This window comes from Callorhinus ursinus, unplaced genomic scaffold, assembly GCF_003265705.2.
Source record: "Callorhinus ursinus isolate GAN/ISIS: 27379988/994484 unplaced genomic scaffold, GSC_fseal_2.0 scaffold8, whole genome shotgun sequence".
Classification (NCBI taxonomy): domain Eukaryota; kingdom Metazoa; phylum Chordata; class Mammalia; order Carnivora; family Otariidae; genus Callorhinus; species Callorhinus ursinus.
This window is the reverse complement of record NW_027397070.1, coordinates 332293-359418: the sequence shown is the minus strand read 5'-3', so window position 1 is coordinate 359418 and position 27126 is coordinate 332293. Positions and strand designations below refer to the sequence as shown.

Sequence of the window (27126 nt, the reverse complement as noted above, 5' to 3'; positions counted from 1 at the left end):
CTCTGGGTCATGAATTTAAGCCCTACACTGGGCTCCACGCCGGGTGTGGAGCCCACTTAAAAAAAAACTAAATATGAAATTAATATTATAAAGACAGAATATTTGGTAAGCTAGCAATGGTACTGTGTTTGTGGGAAATAAATTATCTGGGAATGTCAAAGGGTTTTGGCCATTCCTCATAGAGCACTGTTAGTATTCAAGTACTTGCTGCCACAAAAATAGTGCTTATCAGGGGGCTGGCATGGGTGAGAGATGGACTACACCGATGAGACTCCTATGGTTTATCAGGTAGTTGTAAAAATGAATCAGACTCAAAGAGATGAGAAATCCATTCAGTAAATTAATATGAAAGAAGTTGTTCGAATATTCAATATCAGCACAAAACCAAACTTAAACTCCTGAGCTCCTGTGTGGATAATATCTCCCTTCTTCCAAAGTGGAAAGATGCTTACCGTCCTTGCTCAGGATCTTGTCTGTTCAGCATGGCGAACAGAAACCGCCTTCGGGCCTTTTGTTCCAGTGGGTCCAAGTCTATCACTGTATTAAGGATAAGAGAGGAGAAAAGCAAAGAATCATACGCCGTTGCTCTTTGGGCACTAAGACTTTCATAAGAGGTATATGTAAAACCGTGTGACAGAAAAGAGAGGTTGGCAGGCTAGGGCTAATGGGTGGGCCACCTGTTTTGGTAAATAGAGTTTTTACTGAATACGGCCAATGCCTATTTGTTTACATATTATCCATGGTTGCTTTCCCAACTACAGTGACGGAGCTGAATAGCTGTGACAGAGACCATTTGGTCCACAAGGCCTAAAATATTTACTATCTGGCCCTTTAAGAAAGTTGGTCGACCCTGATGAAAAGGAGGCCTCCGGATCTGCACTGAAAGCTGTTCTGCCGTGGCGCCAAGATGAGTGTGCTCCCGCCGCTCTACCGCTGGAAGAACCCCAGGAGACTGATTTTTTAGGGCCACCCAGAGGTTTGAGTTTTGCAGCAGGTTCAGCTCGAGGTACCTGTCTCAACACCCACCCTCCCCTTCCTCCTCCTTTCTATACGGGAAGGCTGCAGCCGCAAATACACTAGCGTATGTTTTCCAGCCTCTGTTTTAGCTGGGTTTGGCTGCACGCTTCAATTCTAGCTATCGTGTTATGTGAAACGCGCTTAACAGGCTCAACTGGGAGGCCTCCTTCCTTTCCCTGGCGGCCATTAAGGGGGACAGGGTCACCAAAGGATGGAACACAGGCGCTAGGTTGATAGGAAGGCAGGATAGGAGTTTGGACCCTGACAGAATCACGTAGCCTCGGTCCTACACTGCCCCCTTCAGAATTCATTTTATACAGGTAAGAAATAAACTTCTACCTCATAGGACAGATACACTTAAGGAAAAAAAAGGGGGGGGGGACAGACGGCAACAAACAGTTCTTAGAAATTTAAGACAGGGCGCCTGGGTGGCTCAGCTGGTTGAGCGACTGCCTCCGGCTCAGGTCATGATCCTGGAGTCCCAGGATCGAGTCCTGCATCGGGCTCCCTGCTCGGCGGGGGGGGGCCTGCTTCTCCCTCAGACCCTCCCCCCATCTCATGTGCGCTCTCTCTCTCTCTCTCTCTCATTCTTTCTCTCAAATAAATAAATAAAATCTTTAAAAAAAAGAAATTTAAGATAAATTTTCAATGACAGGAAGATAAAATTAAGGAAATTTGAGGGAGCACCTGGCTGGCTCAGTCGGTAGAGCATGCAACTCTTGATCTTGGGGTTGTAAGTTTGAGCCCCACATTGGATGCAGCGATTACTTAAAAATAAAATCTTTTATTATTTTTTTTATTTAGAGAGGCAGTGGGGGAAGGGGCAGAAGGAGAGAGAGAGAGAATCTTAAGCAGGCTCCATGCCCAGTGTGGAGCCTGATGGGGAGGGAGCTCAATCTCATGACCCTGAGATCATATCCTCTGCCGAAATCAAGAGCCAGATGCTTAACTGACTGAGCCATACTTAAAAACAAAATCTTAAAAAAAATTAAGGAAATTTTCCAAAAATAGAAAAAAAAAGTAGAGGTAGGATTATAGGAAGAAAATGAGAAAGTTAGAGGATCACTTTGGAAGATCAAGAATTCTACTAAGAAAATGAGAAAATTCTGGGGACAAAATTATCAAAGAAATGCAATAAGATTTCCCAGAACTAAAAGCCATAAGCTTCCAGATTGAAAGAGCCCCCTGGATGGCTGGAACAATTACAGGAAAAATATACACATTATCCTGAAATTTAAGAACACTGAAGAGAAAGATAAAATGTTCAAGTCTTGATGAATGGATAAAGAAGCAGTGGTATATATACACAATGGAATATTATGCAGCCATCAAAAGGAATGAGATCTTGCCTTTTGCAACGACGTGGATGGAACTGGAGGGTGTTATGCTGAGTGAAATAAGACAATCAGAGAAAGACATGTATCATATGACCTTGCTGATATGAGGACTTTTTAACCTCAGGAAACAAACTGAGGGTTGCTGGAGTGGTGGGGGGTGGGAGGGATGGGGTGGCTGGGTGATAGACTTTGGGGAGGGTATGTGCTATGGTGAGTGCTGTGAATTGTGCAAGACTGTTGAATCACAGATCTGTTCCTCTGAAACAAATAATGCAATATATGTTAAGAAAAAAGAAAAAGAAGAAGATAGCAGGAGGGGAAGAATGAAGGGGAGTAAGTCGGACGGGGAGACGAACCATGAGAGACGATGGACTCTGAAAAACAAACTGAGGGTTCTAGAGGGGAGGAGGGGAGGGGGATGGGTTAGCCTGATGATGGGTATTAAAGAGGGCACATTCTGCATGGAGCACTGGGTGTTATGCACAAACAATGAATCATGGAACACTGCATCAAAAACTAATGATGTAATATATGGTGATTAACATAACAATAAAAAATTAAAAAAAATAAAATGTTCAAGTCTTCTGGACAGGTAGAGGTAGTTTTCATACAAAGGATAGACTCTTGGCAAAGACCATGGACCAACTGTTTCAAAATTCTGAATAAGAATGTTTTCAAAATAGATGTTTATACTTGATCTAATTATCAATTGAATATATGGGTAGAATAAAGAGACTTCATGCACGATGGTCTCAAAATGTTTCCTTCCAACGTACTCTTTCTTTAAAAGCTACTGGAAAATATGACCCCTTAAAATATAAAAGTGAATCAGAGGATGACAGAGAACCCAGGAGACAAGAAATCCAGTATAGGAGAAAATTAAATCAAATTCTCCAAATTGCAGGATAATAGCTGAATGGTGGGCTGAAGAAAGGTCTTCAAGGAAAAAAAATTGATACATTTTTTGACAGGTTTGGATTATTTGAAAACTTGGAAAGGCTGTTGGAGGATGTGAAAAGAATTACAATGGGCATAATGAAGATATAGCAAACGAAAAATTGAGACAAAATAATAAACAAAAAAAGGATTATAACCATGGCAGACTATTTGGTTCTGAAGAATTAATATTTACATATCCATAATAATGGAAACAATTAAGATTGGATTAAATGAAAGTTATGATCCAACTCTATGGGAGGAAGAGAAAATGGGTATAAGTGTAAGAGAAATTTTACATGTCACGATAAGAAGTCAGCAGATAATATCTAAAATTGGTGAGTCAGGAAATTGCAACAGAAACATTATTCAGAAACATGGAGTTAAATAACAAGAAATAGCAGAAAAAGTGAAAAGGGGTGTGGTGGACTGAGGAGAATGGGGAGGACGACAGGGAATGATTTGTGGAAAAGGGATGGAAAAAGGGACTGCTCAATTTTAATTAAAAATCTTTCTAGGCCTATTTGATATTTTAAAACCATATGCATAACCCCACTTACATCAATGGACAGATCATCCAAACAGAAAATCAACAAGGAAACAGTGGCTTTGAATGACACATTGGACCAGATGGATTTAACAGATACATTCAGAACATTCCATCCCCAAACAGCAGAATACACATTCTTTTCAAGTGCACATGGAACAGTCTCCAGAAGAGATCACATATTAGGCCACAAAACAAGTCTCAACAAATTCAAAAATATCAGTCATACCATGTATCTTTTCTTTTTTTCTTTTTTTTTAAAGATTTTATTTATTTATTTGAGAGAGAGAGAGAGAGCACAAGAGGGAAGAGGGTCAGAGGGAGAAGCAGACTCCCCGCTGAGCGGGGAGCCCGACGTGGGACTCGATCCCGGGACTCCAGGATCATGACCTGAGCTGAAGACAGTCGCTTAACCAACTGAGCCACCCAGGCTCCCCTCTTTTCTTTTTTTAAAAGATTTATTTATTTTAGAGAGAGAAAGAGTGCACAAGTGGGAGGGGTAGAGGGAGAGGAAGAGAGAAACCCAAGCAAACTCCACACTGAGTGCAGAGCCCGATTCAGGGCTTGATCCCACGACTCCGAGATCATGCCCTGAGCTGAAACCAAGAGTTGGATGCCCAACCAATTGTGCCACCCAGGTGCCCCACCATGTATCTTTTCCGATCACATGCTATGAAACTAGAAATCAACCACAAGAAAAAATCTGAAGAGAGCACAAATACATGGAAATTAAATAACATGCTACTAAACGATGAATGGGTCAACCCAGGAATCAAAGAGGAAATAAAAAAAAAAATACATGGGGACAAATGAAAATACAATGGTCCAAAACCTTTGGGATGCAGCAAAGGCTGTTCTAAGAGGGAGGTTTATAAGAATACAATCCTAACTCAAGAAGCAAGAAAAATTAAAAAACAAAAAAACCAACAACCTAACATTATACCTAAGGTAACTAAAAAAAGAAGAAGAAACAAAACTCAAACCAGTACAAGGAAGGAAATAATAAAGATTAGAGCAGAAATTAAAGAAAGAGAAACTTTAAAAACCAATAGAACAGATCAATAAAACCAGGAGCTGGTTCTTTGAAAAGATGAACAAAATTGATAAACCTTTAGCTAGACTCATCAAAGTGGGGGGGGCTCAAATAAAATCAGAAATGAAAGAGGAGAAAAAACAACCAACACCACAGAAATACAAAGGATTGTGAGAGATTATTATGAAAAATTATATGCCAACAAATTGGACAACCTAGAAGAAATGGACAAATTCCTAGAAACCAATAACCTTCCAAAACTGATTCAGGAAGAAGTAGAAAATTTGAACAGACTGATTACCAGCAATGAAATTGAATCAGTAACAAAAAAACTCCCAAAGTCCAGGACCAGACGGCTTCACAGGGGAATTCTACCAAACATTTAAAGAAGCGTTAATACCTATTCTTCTCAAACTATTCCAAAAAATAGAAGAGGCAGGAAAACATCAAAATTCCAAACCCGATAAAGACACTACAAGAAAAGAGAACTACAAGGCAGTATCTGTAATGAACATAGATGCAAAAATCCTCAACAAAATATTAGCAAACCAAATTCAACAATACATTAAAAAAATCATCATGATCAAGTGGGATTTATTCCCAGGCTACAAGGGTGTTTCAATATTTATAAATCAATGTGATACAGCCTATCAATAAGAGATCATTTCAATAAATGGAGAAAAAGCATTTGACAAAGTACAATATCCATTCATGATAAAAACCCTCAACAAAGTAGGTTTAAGGGGAACATTCCTCAACATAATAAAGGCCATATGTGAAAAACCCACAACTAACATCATATTCAACGGTGAAAAACTGAGAGCTTTCCCCCTAAGACCAGGAATAAGACAAGGATATTCACTCTCACCACTTTTATTCAACACAGTACTGGAAGTCCTAGCCACAGCAATCAGATAAGAAAAAGGAATAAAAAGCATCCAGATTGGTAAGGAAGAAGTAAAACTTTCACTATCTGTAGATGTCATGATACTATATATAGAAAACCCTAAAGACTCCATCAAAAAACCATTAGAACTGATAAATGAATTTAGTAAGGTCACAGGATACAAAATCAATATACAAAATCTGTTGCATTTCTTTATTATTATTGTTACTATTTTTATTATTATTAAGTAGGCTCCACACTAGGCTTGAACTCACAATCCTAAGATCAAGACCTGAGCTGAGATGAAGAGTCAGACACTTAACTGACTGAGCCACCAAGGCACCCCTCATTGCATTTCTGTATGCTAATAATGAAGCAACAGAAAAAGAAATTAAGAAAGCAATCCCATTTACAATTGCACCAAAATTAATAAAATACCTAGGAATAAACTTAACCAAGGAGGTGAAAAACTATACTCTGAAAGCTATAAAACAACAATGAAAGAAACTCAAGATGACACAAATGGAAAGATATTCTGTGCTCATTGATTGGAAGAACAAATATTGTTAAAATGTCTATGCTAACCAAAGCAGTCTACAGATTTAATGTAATCCTTACCAAAATACCTACAGCATTCTTCACAGAACTAGAACAAATATTCCTAAAATTTGTATGGAACCACAAAAGACCCCAAATTGGCAAAACGATCTTGAAAAAGAAAAACAAAGCTGGAAGTATCACAATCTCCCAGATTTCAAGATATACCACAAAGCTGTAGTAATCAAAACAGTATTTTTACTGGCACAAAAACAGACACATAGATCAATGGAACAGAACAGAAAACCCAGAAACAAACCTATGATTATATGCCAATTAATTTTTGATAAAGGAGGCAAAAACATGCAACGGGAAAAAGGCAGTCTCTTCAACAAACGGTGTTGGGAAAACAGGACAGCTACATGCAAAAGAGTGAGTCTGGACCACTTTCTTACATCATACACAAAAATAAATTCAAAATGGATTAAGGACTTAAATTCGAGACCTGAAACTATAAAAATCCTAGAAGAGAGCACAGGCAGTAATTTCTCGGACATCAGCCAGAGCAACTTCTTTCTAGATATGTCTCCTAAAGCAAGTGAAATAAAAGCAAAAATAGATTATTGGAACTACATCAAAATAAGAAGCTTCTGCACAGTGAAGGAAATAATCAACAAAACTACAAGGCAACCTACTGAATGGAAGATGATATTTGCAAATGACATATCTGGTACAGGGTTAGTATCCAAAATACATAAAGAACTGATACAACACGACATTCAAAAAACAAATAACCTAATTAAAAAATGGGGCAAAAACATGAACATTCTCCAGAGTGGACATACAGATGGCCAACAGACACATGAAAAGATGCTCAAAATCACTCATTATGCAATGCATATGCATACTATATGCATAATTGGCATTATGCAATGCAAATCAAAACCACAGTGAGATATCACCTCATACCTGTCAGGATGGCTAACGAAAAAGAAGAAGAAACAACAAGTGTTGGCGAGGATGTGGAGAAAAAGGAGCCCTCTTGCCTTGCTGGTGGGAACGCAAACTGGTGCAGCCACTGTGGATGGATCTAGAGAGTATAAGACTAAGCGAAATAAGTCAGAGAAAGACAAATACCATATGATTCCACCTATACGTGGAATTTAAGAAACAAAACAAATGAACAAAGGAAAAAGAAGAGACAAACCAAAAAATCGGACTCTTAAGTATAGAGAACAGAGGGTTACTGGAGGGGAGGTGGGCGGGGAGGATGGGGGAAATAGGTGATGGGGATTAAGAGTATGCTCATCATGATGAGCACTGAATAATGTACACGATTGTCGAAGCACTAGGTTGTACACCTCCAACTAATATAACACTGTATGTTAACTATACTGGAATTAAAATAAAAAACTTATTTAAAATAATAAAAAACAAAACACATAAGTAAAACCATATGCATCTATCACTTTGATACATAACAAGGTTGCGTCCACCCCATTGGAAGTGAGGGGCGGTTCTGACCCCTCAGACTCCTCTTCCAGCCAAGCACAAGGGATGCCTCACCTTTGCTGAAGTGGAAGTGGATCTCTTCTCCCGCCCTTGGCTTCCTCAGGGACACTGGGGTCTCCGTCTCGGACAAAGGTACATCATAGAACTTGTACTCTACATACACCTGCTTGACATTCTCATCACTCATCACTTCAGCCTCTGGGTAGAAGGCCAGGGAGACAATTTCAATGCACATCTTCTCCGAACCCTGACAAGGAAAATACTTATTTATCTCCTATAGGTTAGCGATGCTCCAAGTGTTTCTACTCCATCTAATGAACACATTACTCCCTCAGACAGCAATCGTAGCCATATTCCATCTCATATACCCTTTAAAAAAATTTTTTTTTGGTGGGCAGCAAAGCAAAGTTTACTGAGTGACAGCTGATAGCACCAAGCTCCCGAAGAGGGAGGGGACCCTCGAGGGTTGCCCCTATCTCACACATGCTTGAGAATCAGTTTACCGGTAAAGCCACTGCCCAGAGCTTCCTGTGCCCACGAAGTACCTGCCATAGAGCAGGCCGCCCAGCAGCCTGCCCCCTCATGGCAACACCTGTCCTTCCAGCCCTGCTTCAGAGTTGCTGCCACAGCCACCGTCCTCTCTTTGGACCGTTCCTGTATCCATTTTTGCATTAGGGACACCAGGGGGGGGGCTGACATCTATTGAGTTTCAAGACAGAAGCTGAAGGTCAAGTGAAGTCCTCCCCTTCCACAGTGTGGCAACAAGTGCTGTGCTGACACTAGTAAGGGGTCAGTCTGGGATGGCCCCAACCAGCCATGGTTCTCCCTTGTCACCTGCGGGGACTCTCCCGTGCTCGAGGTTGCCAGGCCAATGCCTTCACTTCTCCAAAGATCTACCCCCACCCCCATCTTTGCTTCTCTTAGGAAGCAGGCGGAGCTCCTAGGCCTTCTCCTAGGAAGCCAGAGGCAGTATTTCTCAACAAATCTACTTCAGAACAACCTGGGTGACTCTTGAAAATAAAGCTACTTGATGTTGCCCTCTCAACAACCCTCACAAACCCTCCTACAATCCCCATCATGAAAACTATTATGTTTTCCAAAATGTGGGTTTTAACACTTATGGGTCAGCTAGGTGGGTTTTAACACTTACGGGTCAGCTAGGTGGGTTTTGGGTTTCACTAGCATTTTTTTTTTTAATAAAAGAATAAGATAGGCGAGGATAGAATGGAATGGAATAGGACAGAAAATTTGAGAGTTCATGGCAAATGGTAAGCCCTGTTTCTTAAAGCTTTTGTTTATATATGATTGTACTGGGCACAATGTAGAAATGTATTTCTTACAGCGACTGTCATTAAAAAAGCATAAAAGCCACTCTTAAATCACACTGCCTAGGGTGGCTCCTGACAATCTGTTTAACTTTTGTTTTTTTAATTTTTTAAAAGACTTTATTTATTTGGGATAGGGTGCGTGAGTGCACGAGCAGCGGGTGAGGGGGAATAGAGGTTGAGGGAGAGGGAGAAGCAGGCTCCCCACTGAGCAGGGAGCCCAACGTGGGGCTCGATCCCAGGACCGTGGGATCATGACCTGAGCCGAAGGCAGATGCTTAAGCGACGGAGCTACTCAGGTGCCCCTCTGTTTAACTTTTAAACATTTATGTATATAATTTACACACAGTAAAATACAAAACCTAACATGTACACTTCTGACAAATATATACAAGTGTGTAATCAACTCCCTATTCAAGATACAGAATCATCACCCTAGAAAGTTCTCCAATGCCACTGTTGTAATTTTTTTTTAATTTTTAAAAAGATTTTATGTATTTATTTATTTTGGAGAGAGTGTGTGTGAGCAGGGGGAAGAGCAGAGGGAGAGAGAGGATCTCAGGAAGATTCTCTGCTGAGCACAGAGCCCAAGGTGGGCTCAATTTCATGACCCTGACATCATGACCTGAGCCAAAACCAAGATGGTTAACAGACTGAGCCACTCAGACGCCCCTGTTGCAATTATTTTTAAGCTGAGAACCCTATGCCCTATAGTTTCATAAAAACGAAGCAGAACTTCTCAAAGGTGTCTGAGGAATAGGTGTTTTACAAATGAGTGGTTCTGTGATCAAATACATTTTGGAGGGGAACCTGGGTGGCTCAGTGGGTTCAGTGTCTGACTCTTGGTTTTGGCTCAGGTCATGACCTTAGGGTCACAGGATGGAGCCCTGCGTCGGGCTCCCTGCTTAGCAGGGACTGAGTGTGCTTGGGATTCTCTCCCTCTCCCTTTGCCCCTCCTCCCACTCGCTCTTTCTCTTGAAAATAAATCAATAAATCTTTAAAAAAATACATTTTGGAAAATCAAGATTAACAAAGTTATCAGCTTTCTCTAACTGGACTTACAGCCTTTAATATGTTAATATGCATCAGGACACTTTTAGAGGATGATACAAAGATAGTTTTTTCCAAACATATTTGACTATACAATCACTTTTGTTTTTTTCCTGGACATGGTTGGGCTTAATTTTCCAAAGAACACACTTTAGGAAACACTGAGGTCTGGAAAAAAAAGAAAAGTGTTCATAGCTATATAAGTACCTGAATGATCTCCAGCAACATCTTACCAAAAAAAAAAAAAAAAGCCTCCTATGCTTAATGAGGATGAACATTTTTTTTCCCGTAGTTAAAAATGAATAGCCACCGGACCAGTGGGTTTCAAACTATAAAACTTGGCCTATGCATATTTATATATGTGTATAAAAAGAAATCACTGAAATAAAAGTCTCCTTAAACAATTTTTAACCTCAATAGGTGTGATGCAAATTATTATTTTGTATTTTATTTTTTCTCAGTTTTTTTGTTTGTTTTTAAAAAGTGCTGGCTGGGACCCCCTATTTTGATTTCATTGTCTAGGGATGTCAACTTGTAGCTGGAAAATATGGCACCCCACCTTATGCTCTATGACACAATAGCCATTAGCCACATGTGCCTACTGAGCACTTGAAATGTAACTAATCTGAATTGGGAGCTGTCAGCATAAAATTCACAGGATTTTGGAGACTTTGCAGGAAAAAAACAAATGTAAGGTGTCTCAACAATTGTTTATATTGATTTCATATTGAAATGATAATACCTTGGATATACTAGGTTAAATAAAATATATTATTAAAATTAACTTTGTTTCTTTACACACTTTTCATGTGGACACTAGGAAATTTTAAATTACTTTGTGTCACATTTTACTTCTGGGGACAGCACCTCCCAGGCTGTCAGCTCCCTGTGTTCTAGGACCACAAGTCGGCCTCACCAGCCCCCATAGTCCCAGCATCTAACGTACCCCTCAGGTGTTTTGTTACTTCTCTATGCCACCTGGATCTAAATTTTTCCAAATTACTTTTGATTCCTTCCCTTACAGACACTCTCATTCCATTAAAGTCAGGAACTGAGAATTCTGGGGGGAAAAGGCCACCATAGGGTGACAGTGGTTATCATTTGGGGGCTGATCATTGGGAGGTATCCATCAAAAGTTCAAGTGCTGGTGCCTGGGTGGCTCAGTTGGTTAAGCGACTGCCTTCGGCTCAGGTCATGATCCTGGAGTCCCTGGATCGAGTCCCTTATCAGGCTCCCTGCTCAGCGGGGAGTCTGCTTCTCCCTCTGACCTTCTTCCCTCTCATGCTCTCTCTACCATTCTCTCTCTCTCTAATAAAAATCTTTAAAAAAAAAAAAGTTCAAGTGCACATTCCTTTTAAAACCAGCAGTTTCACTTCTAGGAATCTATCCCCCAAAAACATTTGCCAAATACACAAAGATACATGTGAACAGAGATGTTCACTGTGACATTATTTTTTTTTCTTTTTCCAGTTTTATTGTAGTTACCTGGTTGTACAATAACAAAAGTGACAAGGTGTGGTCATCAAACATTTGTTCCTGTCAGGGCTCATTTACAAAGTCTGGCTACGAAATTTTATTCTTTCTTCCTTTCTTTCCTTCTTCTTCTTCTTCTTCTTTTTTTGCCCCCCAGTTTTATTGACCTATAACCATCTCTTGATCTCCAGTACCTCAGATAAACCAAATTCTCTTCTACACCAGGGTCCTTCCATTTGTCAGTTTCTCTGTCTGAGACAATTTCTCTCCATCTCTTACCTTCTCACACTTCAAATTTCAGTTTAAATGTCCCCTTCTCAGAGAAGTATTTCCTTACACCTTACCTAACTCAACCTTTTTAAGATTTTTTTCTTTTTTCTTTTTTTTTAAGATTTTTTTCCTTTTTTTTTTTTTTTTAAGATTTTACTTTTAAGTCATCTCTACACCCAACGTGGGGATCAAACTCACGACCCCAAGATCAAGAGTCGCACACTCTACCAACTGAGCCAGCCAGGTGCCTCAACCCCTCCCATTACTATTATTCAAATTCTTTTTTTTTTCTTTTTAAGATTTTGAGATAGAGAGAGAGAGCTAGAGAGAGGGAGAGAGAGAGAGTGCGCGAGCGCACAAGCGGGTGGAGAGGCTGAGGGAGAAGCAGGCTCCCCACTGAGCAGGACCCTGGGATCCTGACCTGAGCCAAAGGCAGACGCTTAACTGATTGAGCCACCCAGGCGCCCCTCAAATTATTTTCTTCATAGTATTTAAAGTCAACAAATAATCTTATTTATTTTCTCACTGATTTATATGTTTTCCCTCAGGAGAATGTAGGATTCAAGACGGAAGGAACCAAGTCTGTCTTATTCACCATTTTGTGTCCACAGAGCCTGGCAAATACTAAGACAGGTACTCCATAATTACTTGTTAGAAGGAGTTAACAACTCACAGGGCTGCTGTGAGGCTTTAGTGAGTTAACGAATATCAAGTGCATAGCATAGAAGTGCAATCAGCATTGCCCACTGATGTCTGTCTGAATAAAAGGTCACATATTATTTTAACAAAATAATGATCAGCAGTTAAGAGAAATGAACTAGAAAAAGCTAAATTATATCAACTTGGATGGAATCCCAAAATGTTACTGAAGGTAAATGCACATTTCAGAATAGTGTGTACCAAAAAAGAAAAAAAAATGCAAAAAACTATGTGAATGATACCTGGCATCTGCCTGTACATTTTTGTGCAACTGTTTACAAATCTATAATTATTTCAAAATAAGAAGTTTTTTTTTTAAGATTTTATTTATTTATTCATGAGAGACAGAGAGAGAGAGAGAGGCAGAGGGAGAAGCAGGCTCCCAAGGAGCAGGGAGTCCGATGCAGAACTCGATCCCAGGACCCTGGGATCATGACCTGAGCCGAAGGCAGACGCTTAACCATCTGAGCCACCCAGGCGCCCCAAAATAAGAAGTTTTTAAAAAGAAAAACATGTACTGTTTAATTTCATTCATAAGAATGCAAAAAAAAAAAAAAAAAGGGCGCCTGGGTGGTTCAGTCAGTTGCGCGTCTGCCTTCGGCTCAGGTCATGATCCCAAGGTCCCGGGATCGAGCCCTGCACTGGGCTCCCTGCTCAGCAGGAAGCCTGCTTCTCCCTCTCCCATTCCCCCTGCTTGTGTTCCCTCTCTTGCTGTCTCTCTGTCAAATAATAAATAAAATCTTTAAAAAAAAAAGTCTTTAAAAAAAAAGAAAGCAAAAAAAAAAAAGAGCTCAAGTATCCTTCCCGCACAAGTGGGGGGGGGGGGGGGGAAGCTGAGGGAGAAGCAGACTCCCCGCTGAGCAGAGAGCCTGACACAGGGCTCAATCCCAGGACCCTGGGATCATGACCTGAGCCAAAGGCAGACGCTTAACCGACTGAGGCACCCAGGCGCCCCTGGGGTTTTGTTTTTGTTTTTGTTTTTTGATAAATACAGTACAGGGGCACCTGGATGGCTCATTCGGTTAAGTGTCAGACTCTTGATTTCAGCTCAGGTCATGAGCTCAGGGTTGTGGGACTGAGCCCCGCATTGGGCTCTGTGCTCAGCAAGGAGTCTGCTTGTCCCTCTCCCTCTGCTCTGCCCCCTGCTCACGTGCACATGCGCACACTCTCTCTCAAATAAATAAATAAAACCTTTAAAAAATACGGTATAGTACTATAAATCTTTCTTTTTCTTATGATCTTCTTAATGACATTTTCTTTTCTATAGTTTACTTTATCATAAGAAGACAGTATATAATACATATACAAAATATGTGTTAATTGACAGTTTATGTAATGGGTAAGCATTCTGGTCAACAGTAGGTTGTCAGTAGTTAAGTTTTGGGGAAGTTAAAAGTTATGTGGGGAGGGGCGCCTGGGTGGCTCAGTTGTTAAGTGTCTGCCTTCGGGTCAGGTCATGATCCCAGGGTCCTGGGATCGAGCCCTGCATCGGGCTCCCTGCTGGGTGAGAAGCCTACTTCTCCCTCTCCCACTCCCCCTGCTTGTGTTCCCTCTCTCGCTGCGTCTCTCTGTCAAATAAATAAAATCTAAAAAAAAAAAAAAAAAGTTACGTGTGGATTCTTAACTGTGCAGGGGGTCATGTCCCTAACCCCCACATTGTTCAAAGGTCAACTATATGTGTTTGTGCTGTGAATTTAATTTGATAATAACACTCAGTTTTTGCTAAGTAAGCTCAGTTTCCTTTTTATTTTTTAAGAGAGTGAGAGAGAGCAAGCGCAAGCAGGGGAGGGGCAGAGGGAAAGGGAGAGAATCTTAAGGAGACTCCACGCTGAGCACAGAGCCTGATGTGGGGTTCGATCTCAAGACCCTGAGATCATGACCTGAGCTGAAACCAGGAGTCGGATTCTTAACTGACTGAGCCACCCAAGCACCCCAGTAAGCTCAGTTTTCATATTTAGTTCTTCAAATAGCACTTTTGGGTCCACAAAGGTTTTCCAGAAAGAGATCTTATTTAGGAGCCTTTAATTCTGAATAATATCTTCAATGTAATGTCTGACTTGTACTTCAAAAACTTGCTGACCAGCTGACTGCTTTTCAGGTTGATCTGAGAGGTGGCTTGGTTTAGAAACTTTTACTGGAGATCAGCTCTTCTGCTAACTAGCTCTATATCCTGGACACATTAGTTAATCTTCTCCTTTATGATCTCTAAGGTTTTATAGTCCCATTCCAACAGCCTATGGCTCTGATCCATCTTATAAGCATTTCTCAAGATATTAACTATGTAATGGCTAAAGAAAGATACAAGAGATAAAAGTTCAGAAGAAAATAAGTATTTGCTATCTTAAGTGTTTAAGGCTACTGATTTTGAGTGGTTTCTTCCTACTCCAATATCCTTTAGCTGCCGGCAAATCCTCAGTACAAGTTCTCACTTTCCAGGAAGAGTTTTCTGACCTTTACAAAACAGCAATAATTTCACTTTTCTGAATTCTTACAAACCTTAAGAGTTTCTATCACATAATTTAACCACTTGATTCTAGGTCACACTATACTTACAATGTTTCTAATGAAGTTCATAATCCTCAATCAGATTTCAATCTTTCATTCAGTCACTCATTCAACAAATATTTATTGAGCAACTACAAATGTGTCAGGGAGCATTCTATTGGCTCAAGAGAGAGATTTATTTCCTACCTCACTTATAACCCCACGAGGTTCTAATACAGTGATTGTTAAATGTATCTGCAGATATTTAGTCATATATATATTTGTGTGTGTGTATGTATCCTCAGTTCCACAAGAGATCTGAGACTGTAATATTTAATAAATAATTGCAATTTCAGGTTTTATTTTATTATTTTTTAAGGAAAGATTTTACTTATTTATTTGAGAGAGAGAGCACGAGCAGGGGGCGGGGGTGGGGGTAGCAGAGGCAGAGGGAGAAGCAGACTCCCCGCTGAGCAGGGAGCCTGATGTGGGACTCGATCCCAGGACCCTGGGATCATGACCTGAGCTGAAGGTAGACACTTCACCAACTAAGTCACCCAGGCGCCCCAGCAATTTCAGGTTTTAAGGTTAGGTCAAGGGGTGCCTGGGTGGCTCAGTCATTTAAGCGTCTGCCTTAAGCTCAGGTCATGATCCCAGGGTCCTGGGATCCAGCCCTGTATCAGGTTCCCTGCTCAGCAGGAGGCCTGCTTCTCCCTCTCCCACTCCCCCTGCTGCGTTCCCTCTCTCGCTGTGTCTCTGTCAAATAAACAAATGAAATCTAAAGAAAAATAAATAAATAAAGATTAGGTCAAAAACTTCAGAAACTGAATGATCTTTCTGAGCTTTCCCACAAATAATCCTTTCCTCTTTTCTAGCCTCTGCCTCCGAAAGTAAACCTGCTCTCCTTAGGTGGATTGAGGAAATGGGCATCACTCAGGCTGGAGATGAATCACAGTATACAATGAAGGAGGCAGGCAAGGGATCCAAATAAAGGATAGAAGTATTGAAGCAAGTCCTCATTTATACCAGATCAAGAAAGTGATCCTTTCATCAGAGACTGTATCAAGACATTTCCATTCATTCACAATGTAAATTTAACTAAATAACTCCAATTTCCCATCGGGTTCATTAAAACTGGATTATTGGGACCCGTTGGTGGCTCAGTGGGTTGAGCATCTGCCTTCAGCTAGGGTCATGATCCCAGAGTCCTGGGATCGAGTCCCACATCAGACTCCTTGCTCAGCGGGGACCCTGCTTCTTCTGCCTGCCGCTTCCCCTGCGTGTGCTCTCTCTCTCTGTCTCTGACAAACAAATAAAATCTTTAAAAGAAATTTAAAAAATAAAACTGGATTATTTTCACCTTTGTGGCCGTTAAGCACAATGTCATTATTTACAACCTTGTCTCACACTCCATGATTACCCTGGTGTACTTACTGCCTTAGGACATTTCAGAGAGACCGGTGTCACTATGTCATCACTATCTGTAGTTTGTGCTTCACTGACTTCAGAAGACTGTTCACAGGATTCTTTATCTGCAGGACAAAAGGCTGCAGTTACAGAACTATTTCCAAGCACCCTATTTAACCCAGTACCTACATCTTCAATCTATTATCTGGCCACTAGTTTTGAGTACCTAGGTTTTGGCTTCATTTACTGAGAATCAAATCCTCTTTTTCAAAGATCCACTTATTCAGAAGCTTGCCACATAAGGAGTTCAGCCCCACCTCGGGCTCCCTGCTCAGCTTTCTCCCTCTCCTTCTGCCCCTCTCCCTGTGCTCATGCATGTGCATTCGTGCTCTCTCTCAAATGAAATCTTTAAAAAAATAAAGTAGTTGACTTTATCAATATTTTCTTTATGACTAGTACATTTTGTTTTTTATTTAAGACATCTTTCCTTATTCTGAATGATGAATAATGCTGCTATGAGGATTTGGTACACATCTTTGGGTGATCACATGTTTCCAGCTCTCTTGGATAGATACTTAAAGGAAATGCTGGATTGTAAACCATATGTTTAACGTTTTAAGAAACAGCCAAATGTTTTTCAAAGTAGTTGTACTCGGCGCCTGGGTGGCTCAGTTGGTTAAGCGACTGCCTTCAGCTCAGGTCATGATCCTGGAGTCCCGGGATCGAGTCCCACATTGGGCTCCCTGCTCAGCGGGGAGTCTGCTTCTCCCTCTGACCTGCTTCCCTCTCGTGCTCTCTTTCTCTCTCTCTAATAAATAAATAAAATCTTTAAAAACAAAAACAAAAACAGAAAAACAAAGCAGTTGTACTGTTTTACATTCCCACCAGTAATGTATGAGGTTCCGATTTTTCTACATCTTCACTAATAGTTGGTACAATCAACCTCTAGAATATATAAATTCTAGCTGGTGTGTACTGGTATCTCATTGCGATATTATTTTGCATTTTCCTAATGGCTAATGCTGTTGAGCATCTTTTTGATGCTTATTAACCATTTGTGTATGCTCTTTAGTGAATGTCTACTCAAATCTATTGACCATTTTATTTATTATTTATTTTTTTATTTTTTTAGCACATGGGCTAAACTCACGACCCTGAGATCAAGACCTGAGCTAAGATCAAGAGCCAGATGCTTAACTGACTGAGCCACCTAGGTGCCCCTCTATTGACCATTTTATTTTTATTTTTTTGAAGATTTTATTTATTTATTTTGACAGAGAGAGATAGCAAGAGAGGGAACACAAGCAGGGGGAGAGAGAGAGAGAGAGAGAGGGAGAAGCAGGCCTCCTGCTGAGCAGGTAGCCTGATGCGGGGCTCGATCCCAGGACCCTGGGATCATGACCTGAGCCAAAGGCAGCTGCTTAATGACCGAGCCACCCAGGCGCCCCTCTATTGACCATTTATTTTTTCTCTTTTAATTTCCTATATGATTTTTTTATTATGTTATGTTAATCACCATACATTACATCATTAGTTTTTGATGTACTGTTCCATGATTCATTGTTTGCGTATAACACCCAGTGCTCCATGAAGAAGGTGCCCTCTTTAATACCCATCACCAGGCTAACCATCCTCCCACCCCCCGCTATTGACCATTTTAAATTTAGTTGTCTTTTTATTGAGTTACAAGAATTCCTTGCAGATTATGGATACAAGTCCTTTAACATAAATGTGATTTGCAAATATTTTCTCCTTATCTGTAGCTGATCTTTTCATTGTCTTAATGGTATCCTTTGAAGAGCATGCATTTTTTATTTTGCTGAAGTCCAATATACCAATTTTTAATTTTATGGATCATGCTTCTGATGTCATATCTAAGAAATCTTTGTCTAATAAGGTCAAATAGTTTATTATCCTACATTTTCTTTTAGAAATGCTATAGTTTTGGTTCTAATATTTAGATTTATGATATATTTTGGTTAATTTTTGTGTGTGATGTGAAGTAGTGGTCTAAGTTTTTTTTTCCCCCTCTATGTGGATATCCAATTGTCCTAGTACCATTTATGGAAAGATTAAATATTGAATTGTCCTGGGACCTTTGTGGAAAATCAATTGACCATAAATGTAAAAGTTTATTTCTGGTTTCACAATTCTATTCCACTGATCTGTATCTTTATGCTAATACCACATTGTCTGAATTACTCTATATTTATAGTAAGTTTTAAAATCAGGTAGTATAAAAATTTCAACTTTGTTCCTTTACAAACTTGTTTTGGTCATTCTAAATTCTTTGCACTTCTATATAAATCTAGGGGAGAACTGCCATCTTAACAATTATGAGTGGTCGAATCCATAAACATGGTACATTTCTTCATTTATTTTAAACTTCTTTAATTTCTCTCAGGAACTTTTGTAGTTTTCTGTATATAGGTTCTGCATTTCTTTTGTTAAATTTATTCCTAAATATTTTATTCTTTTGGGATGATACTTTTTATTTCACTTTAGAGTGTGCATTGATACTATATGGAAATATAATTGATTTTAGTATCTTGATTTATATCCTACAATGTTGTTCACTTGCTTTTAGTTTTTAAAAACATTTTGTGGATTTCTTATGATTTTGTAAATACAAAATCATGTCAATTGCAAATAAAGGTAGCACTACTTCTTTCTTTCTAACTGGTATGACTTTAATTTCTTTTTCTTGCCTTATTACATGATTGAAATCTCTACTACAATGTTCAAACAGAGTAGTGAAAGCAGACATCCATTCTTTGTTCTCAATCTTAAGGGAAAAGCATTCCGTCTTTTACCACATGGTAGGATGTTAGCTACAGGTTTTATTATTCTTTATTAGTTTGAAGCAATTTCCTTCTACTAGTTTGGTGAGAGTTCTTATCAAGAATGGGAGTTGGGAGGCACCTGGGTGGCTCAGTCAGTTGAGCCACCAACTCTTGGTTCTGGCTCAGGTCATGATCTTGGGGTCATGGGATTGAGCCCCACATTGGGCTCTGCCTTCAGGGCAGTCTGCTTGAGATTCTCTCTCTTCCTCTCCTTCTGCCCTTCCCCCTGCTCACACTCTTTTTCTAAATAAATAAATTTTTAAAAATCTAAAACAAAACAAAAAAAGAATAGGAGTTGGATTTTTTGAAATGCTTTTTTCTCTATTGAGATGATCATAAAGCTTTCATTCTATTAATACAGTGTATTAAATCAATTTTCTGCTGTTAAACTAAATTTGCATTCCAGGAATAAATCTCAATTGATCATGGTGAGCAACCTTATATTTTATATTTTGCTGGATTGGTCTGCTAATATTTCATTTAGGATATTGCATCTATGTTCATGTTGAATAGTGGTCTATAGTTGTCTTTTTTTTTTTTTTATGTCTTAGGCTTGCTTTGGTATCAAGACAATACCACTTTATAACCAAATCGGTTAGAAAGCTTCCCTTGCTCTACTATTCTCCGAGACTATGAAAGATCAGCATTTTTTCTTCCTTAAATATTGACAGAATTCATCAGTGAAGTTATCTGGAACTGGACTTTTTTATTTGGGAAGATTTAAAATGACTAATTCTTGTCTATACTTTTTATATGTCAATACTGATCTTCTATTTCTTCTTGAGTCAGTTCTGGTAATCTGTATCTTTCTAGGAATTTGTCTTTTCCATCTAAGTTGCATAAAGTTCATAATATTATTTTGTAACCCTTTTAATTGTAGAGTCTGTAGTGGCCTTGCAGTCATTCTTGATTTTGCTAACTTGTGTCTTTGCTCTTTTTTTTTTTTAATTGATCAGCAGGCCAATTATCAATTAATTGCTTCTCAGCCTAAAATAAAAACTTCATCATCTGCTCTGCAATGACAGAGTTGGACCCTGTAAATATTTCTTCTTTGCCATCTGAACCATGTTCAGTTTTGTCAGTAGAGAGCAGGAAAGGATCACTGGAGGAGGAAAAGGCTTTTCTTCCTGTTTCCAATGTGCAGGCTGACTGTGGCAAAAGCTTTCTTCAGCTTTAGTCATCAACCAGAGGCTGGCACACCTGTTCTTCACAAAGAATGCTCTATAGGACGGCAGCATGAAACTTCTGTGTGAGGGCTTGAGTCACTATAAGCTACATACTCTGGTGCTAGGATGCTGCCACATAACCAGTGATGGCTGCAATCATCTATCAAAGTGACTCCAACACAAATCAAGTTAATACACTTGTATCTGGGACTGACACACATAGGAATTACTGTAGTTCTTTGTAAGGTTCTGAAGAAACCACTGGGTAACCTGAGATGTGTGTGGTTATGGGGATGTGCCATCACTTCTTTCAGTTGTGTAGAACTCTCGACTGCCCTCAGCAGCAACAGAACCTGATCACACTGGACCTGGACCAGAATTCCTTGGTGGTATAGTAGACGCTGTGTGAAGCCTTGAAACTTCAAAATTGCCCCCTCTGGATGCAAGATAGGTGAATCTAATGCTCAAATCCAGAAGCTTCTGACAGTCATCAAAGAAAGCAATCCACAACTAACTAATGAGGGTAACAACTGAGAACCCAGAAAAAATAGCCCTTCTTCTCATGATTTCATTTTCTGAATGCCTATGTGAATTACTTCTTTATCACTTTAAACACTGCTTCTGTCTCCCTTCTTTCTCTTCTTCTACATTTAATTAAATGTAGCTTAGATTTCGTTTTATCCTTTTTCTCTCTTTTTTTTCTGTAGAGTCATTCATTCTACAATAAAGTAAGGAGAGAGTGAACTTTCTATGCACTTTTTCAGTGATGTTAGTTGCTGGGCCAGATGTTATTTTAGCCTTGGTTTTGCCCCCAGCTTACGTAAAACATGTACAAGTCACTTAAGCTTGTTCCGGATGAAATGTCTGTATCTCCAGAAGAGAAGTAGAGGTGAAAAGATTCATGAGAAAAGAAAACAACAACAACAACAATTGGACATTTGTTTTCTCACAGTTCTGGAGGCCAGAAGTCAAAAATCAAAGTATTGGGAAGTCTATGCTCACTCCAAAGGCTCTAGGGGACAATCTGCCTTTTCCTTTTTTTCCTTGTCTTTTCCAGCTTCTGGTGGCTCCAGGCATTCTTTGGCTTGTGGCCACATCACTCCAAACTCTGCCTCTATGGTTACATTGCCTCCTTTTCTGCATGTGTCTCTCTGTGTGTCTACTCAGATAATCCAGGATGATTTCTACATCTCAAGATCTTTAGCTTAGTTACATCTGCAAAAAAATCTTTTTTTCAAGTAAGGTAACATTTACAAATTCTGGGGTTTAGAATATGGACATAACTTTTTGCGGGCTACTGTTGAACCCACTACATTATTTAATTTTAAACCCCACAGCTGATATTTTTGCTTTATACAGTCATTTCAACTAACTCATATTCTTTGCTTTTCATTCCTTGTTGCATCTTTGTGTTTCCTTCTGGGATAAGTGTCCTTCAGCCTAAAGAAGAACCTTAAAATGTGGCTTGGAAGCAAATTCTCCATTTTGATTTATCTTTAAATGTCTATTCTGTTTTCATTCTGGAAGAATATTTGTGTTGTGTAGAGAATTCTTTGTTGGCAGTTAATTATTTTCTTTCGGCATACTGAAGGCATCTTGCCATTAATTTCTGGCTATAGTTGTAGCTATTGACAAGTCGGTTATCCATCTTACCAATGGACCCATGGATATCTTTTTCTTTTATTTCTTTTTTATTTAAAAAAAATTTTTAAGTAGGCTCTACACCCAGCGTGGAGGTGGAGCCCAACACAGGGCTTGAACTCATGACCCTGAGATCAAGACCTGAGCTGAGATCAAGAGTTGGATGCTTAACTGACTGAACCACCCAGGTGCCCCTATTGTTTTCTTTTAGATGAATGCTTTTAATATTTTCTATTTGATTTTACTTTCTGCATCTTGATTCTGATATGTTTAGATCTGAAATTTTTAATTTAAATTTTAATATTTTTAACTAATCCCTACATCCAGCATGAGGCTTGAACCCACAACTCTGAGATTAAGAATCACATGCTCCACCAACTGAGCCAGCCAGGCACCCCTATATCTGGATTTTTTTTAAGTTATCCTACTTTCATTGAATTTCATTTTATTGAAACTTCTTTTTAAAGATTTTATTTATTTATTTGACAGAGAGAGAGAGAGAGAGCACACACAAGCAGGGGGAGCAGCAGAGGGAGAAGGAGAAGCAGGCTCTCTGCTGAGAAAGGAGCCTGATGTGGCACTTGCTCCCAGGACCCTGGGACCATGACCTGAGCCGAAGGCGGTCGCTCAACCAACTGAGCCACCAAGGCGCCCATTTTATTGAATCTTAATATCTTCTATTATTTATAGAAAAATCCAAGGCATTATCACTTTAAATATTGCCTCTGCCCCCTTCTTTCTCTTCTACATTTAATTATATGTAGTCTGACCTCTTCATTTTATCCTTTATATCTTTCTTCTCCTCTTTTATATTTTCCATCTTGTTGTCTCTCCTTGCTTTATTCTGAATATTTTTAACAATTCTCACTTCAGTTGTATCTAATCTGTTTTTGACCCATTTTTCCTTTGATAAATTTCTGTATTGAACAGTTCTTTAATTTCTATTGATTCACTTCCAAATTTGCAATGTATTTTGTAAAGACTTTGTGATTCAGTCAGAAAGCCCATAAATGAATGCCAAAATTATCAAGTGAAATTTGATGAGGAACAAGATATTTATATAGTCTCAAAATATCTTCTAATAGATTACTTAATAATTATAAAGGCAAAAATGATAACTTTTGAAAAAACCTGGCAGATGCTTTCCTAACCAAGTGATAAAAGTTAACATCACCAATAATGGGACAAACTGACATCATGTACCTCCTAATGTGATGCAGTGAGGAGGATACAATATCACTTTTGTGGTATTCCCACTGGGTCCTGGACCAAAGTGGCCAGTTCTGCCCAGGGTAGACATCTTCCTATGCTAGGCATACCCCAGATTCAGACTGGGTTATCATATACTCTTCAAAAATGTCAATTGTCAGGAAAGACGAAGATGAGGAACTGTTTCAGATTAAAGGAAACTAAAGAGACATGACCAAATGCAATGTATGATTCTGGATTAGATAAGGGGACAAAAGACTTCTTTTTTTTTTAAGATTTTATTTTTTATTTGAGAGAGAGAGAATGAGAGATAGAGAGCATGAGAGGGAAGAGGGTCAGAGGGAGAAGCAGACTCCCTGCTGAGCAGGGAGCCTGATGTGGGACTCGATCCCGGGACTCCGGGATCATGACCTGAGCCGAAGGCAGTCACTTAACCAACTGAGCCACCCAGGTGCCCAGACAAAAGACTTCTAATAATGGACATTATTGAGACAACCAGCGAATTCTGAGAATCAACTGGACGTTAGGTACTATGTATCCATGATAAGTTTGCAAACTTGGTAACTCGACTGTGGTCATATAATTTTCTTTTCCTTACTGAAATATATAGCAGTAATGGGGCATGAAATGTACAACTTGTTCTCAAATGCTTCAGAATAAATGATAAAGCAGAAAGTGGGAAAATGCTAAAAGTTGGTGAATTTGTGTGAACTGGTGTGTAGATGAATTTCTCTGTCCTAGTCATGCAGTTCTTATATAAGTTTGAAATTATTTTAAGACAAAACATTTTTTAAAACTTATGATCTCAATTTTTCTCATAGCTCCAGTTCTTTGTTGACATTTTAAAATTCAGCTATATCTCCATGAAGCTAGTAAGCACAGCTGTTACACAGGCTGTGTCGGATAATTCCGGTGTCTGGAGTCCTGGTGGGCACTGGGTCAGCCCTTGTCTCTCCAGCCCTGCAAGTGCCCAAAGCACAGTGCTACCTCTCAGGACATAAGAGACTCAGAATGCTGCTGCCTTCTGGGTCCTGGACCAAAGTGGCCAGTTCTGCCCATGGTAGACATCTTCCTATGCTAGGCATACCCCAGATTCAGACTGCATCCTGTTTCCCCACCCCAAAATTCCACCAAAAGCATGATTCCGTCTCTCCACCGCTTCTTCCAAGCTAGCAATGTCTCAGGGCTGAAGCAGTTCCAGCTCACTTCTCTGAGCTTCAATCATCTTCCTGATCGAGGCTAGGTAATTCTTCCCTCTCTTATGGACTATCTAATGCTTTTAAGAAACAAAAAAGCTTTGCCTTAATTAAAAAAATTTGGATCAACATCCCAAATAAGCCAATCACACTCCTTCTCCTATTTCTTTGTAACTTTAATTCACAAGATATACTTGCTAGGTAACTAAACTGGCAAGCTAACAAGTTTTAAATACATAGAAAGTTACTTTGAGAATTCCAGCCTTGGTTGGCCTAACCGGCACACTTGTAACATAAAACTAAGTCTAGGGTCTTCAGTACTCATTTTCCATGAAAAGTTTAGCAATGCAAGATGAAAAAAAAAGTAAATAACTGACTTGATAAAATAATCTAATGATTAAACAGAAAATTAGATTTTAAAAAAGACAATACCATTTACAGGATTTAGGGCTTCTTTCTGCATCACTGCTGAGTGCGATGATGTTATTTCCTCTTCCATTTGCTGATCTTTTAAACCGTCATCGCTGGAGCTCTTAAGCCCTGAGAACTTCCATTCAGTGTAGCTCATCTGCTTCAGAATAAGGACAACAAATATAACTACAGTTGGCCCTTGAACAACATGGGGGTTGGGGACACCAAAAATCTGCATATAACTTCTGGACCCCACCCCAAACTGAACTACTAATAACCTACTATTGACCAGAAACCTTACCAATAACATAAACAGTTGATTAATGCATTCTGTATATGTATTATATACTATATTCTTACAATAAAGGAAGCTAGAGCAAAGAAAATATTAAGAAAACCATAAGGATTATCAGCAATAGCCAAACTATGGAAAGAGCCCAAATGTTCATTGACTGATGAATGGATAAAGAAGAGGTGGTGTGTGTGTGTGTGTGTGTGTGTGTGTGTGTGTGTGTGTGTGTGAAATGGAATATTACTCAGCCTTCAAAAAGAATGAAGTCTTGCCATTTGCCACAGTGTAGATGGAGCTAGAGCGTATTATGCTAAATGAAGTCAGTCAGAGAAAGACAAATGCCATATGATTTCACTCATATGAGGAATTTAAGAAACAAAAAGATGAACATATGGGAAGGAAAAAAAAAAGAGAGGGAAGGAAACCATAAGAGACTCTTGATGATAGAGAACAAACAATAGAGAAACAATGAGGGTTGATGGAGGGAAGGGAGTGTGATGGGTGACGGGTGTTAAGAAGGTCACTTGTGGTGATGAGTACTTGGTGTTAGATGTAAGTGATGAATCACTAAATTCTACTCCTGAAACCGATATTACACTATAACTAACTAGAATTTAAATAAAAATTTGGGAAAAAAAAAAAAAAAAGAGTAGAGCGAGCTCCAGAGGTGTCTGGAGGAATTCTAGTGTTTGTTGCAGTAACCTTATCAGACCACCAAGATGGCGATGCGAGTGGCCAAGAGGGGTAACATTTGACTTCCACCTGAAGTAAATCGGATTTTACATATAAGAAATTTGCCATACAAAATCACAGCTGAAGAAATGTATGATATATTTGGTAAATATCGACCTATTCGTCAAATCTGAGTGGGGAACACACCCAAAACTAGAGAAACAGCTTATGTGGTCTGTGAAGACATCTTTGATGCCAAGAAGGTACGTGATCATATTTCAGGATTCAATGTTTGTAACAGACACCTGGTGGCTTTGTACTATAATGTCAACAGGGCATTTCAGAAGGTGGACACAGGGACGCCTGGGTGGCTCAGTCGGTTAAGTGGCTGCCTTTGGCCCGGGTCATGATCCCAGGGTCCTGGGATCGAGTCCCACATCAGGCTCCTTGCTCAGCAGGGAGCCCGCTTCTCCCTTTCTCTCCCTCTGCTTGTGCTCTGTCAAATAAATAAAATCTTAAAAGAAAAAAAAAAGAAGATGGACACAAAAAAGAAGAGCAATTGAAGCTTCACAAGGAGAAATATGGCATCAACACATACCCACCAAAATAAAGGTTTTCTGCATTTTCATTTTAGACTAAAACCCATAAATGACCATCATCACCCTTCTCTTATTTTTAATTAATGCTGAATGTTTTAATTTCTTATTCAAGATTCAAAAGGACCTGCTTGAAACTTTGACACATGTTAGAATATGTTATGGGAATAAACTTACAACTTTTTGTAAAAAAAAATTAGGAAAAAAAATCATAAGGAAGTGAAAATATATTCATAATACTGTATTTATTGAAAAAAAACCCTCATGTAGGGGCACCTGGGTGGCTCAGTCATTAAGCGTCTGCCTTAGGCTCGGGTCATGATCCCAGGATCCTGGGATTGAGCCCCGCATCGGACTCCCTGCTCTGTGGGAGGCCTGCTTCTCCCTCTCCCACTCCCCCTGCTTGTGTTCCCGCTCTCGCTGTGTCTCTGTCAAAAAAATAAATAAAATCTTAAAAAACAACAACAACAAAAAACCCTCATGTATAAGTGGACCTATGTAGCTCAAATCCATGTTGTTCAAGGATCAACTGTATATATATTATATAATTATAATAATTTTCATAAAATTAATAATTATATATTAAT

General features: G+C 39.4%; 1 protein-coding gene and 1 pseudogene across 3 annotated transcripts in view; one reads left to right on the top strand and one right to left on the bottom strand.

Annotated features, from left to right (window-relative positions):
- Positions 1–27126, bottom strand: part of RPGRIP1 (RPGR interacting protein 1) — a 72808-nt gene that overhangs the window by 5968 nt on the left and 39714 nt on the right. For 2 of the 3 annotated variants that reach the window (XM_073894933.1, XM_025870382.2), the window contains 4 exons: positions 25001–25139; positions 16541–16638; positions 7860–8052; positions 453–537 (listed from right to left, as the gene is read on the bottom strand). In XM_073894933.1, the coding sequence (XP_073751034.1) occupies positions 453–537; positions 7860–8052; positions 16541–16638; positions 25001–25139 (515 nt within the window). The remainder of the gene's footprint in view (positions 1–452; positions 538–7859; positions 8053–16540; positions 16639–25000; positions 25140–27126) is intronic. The other variant, XM_073894934.1, reaches the window with a different exon arrangement.
- The window catches only part of LOC112822635 (splicing factor 3B subunit 6-like), a 6391-nt pseudogene continuing 5255 nt past the window's right edge, over positions 25991–27126 (top strand).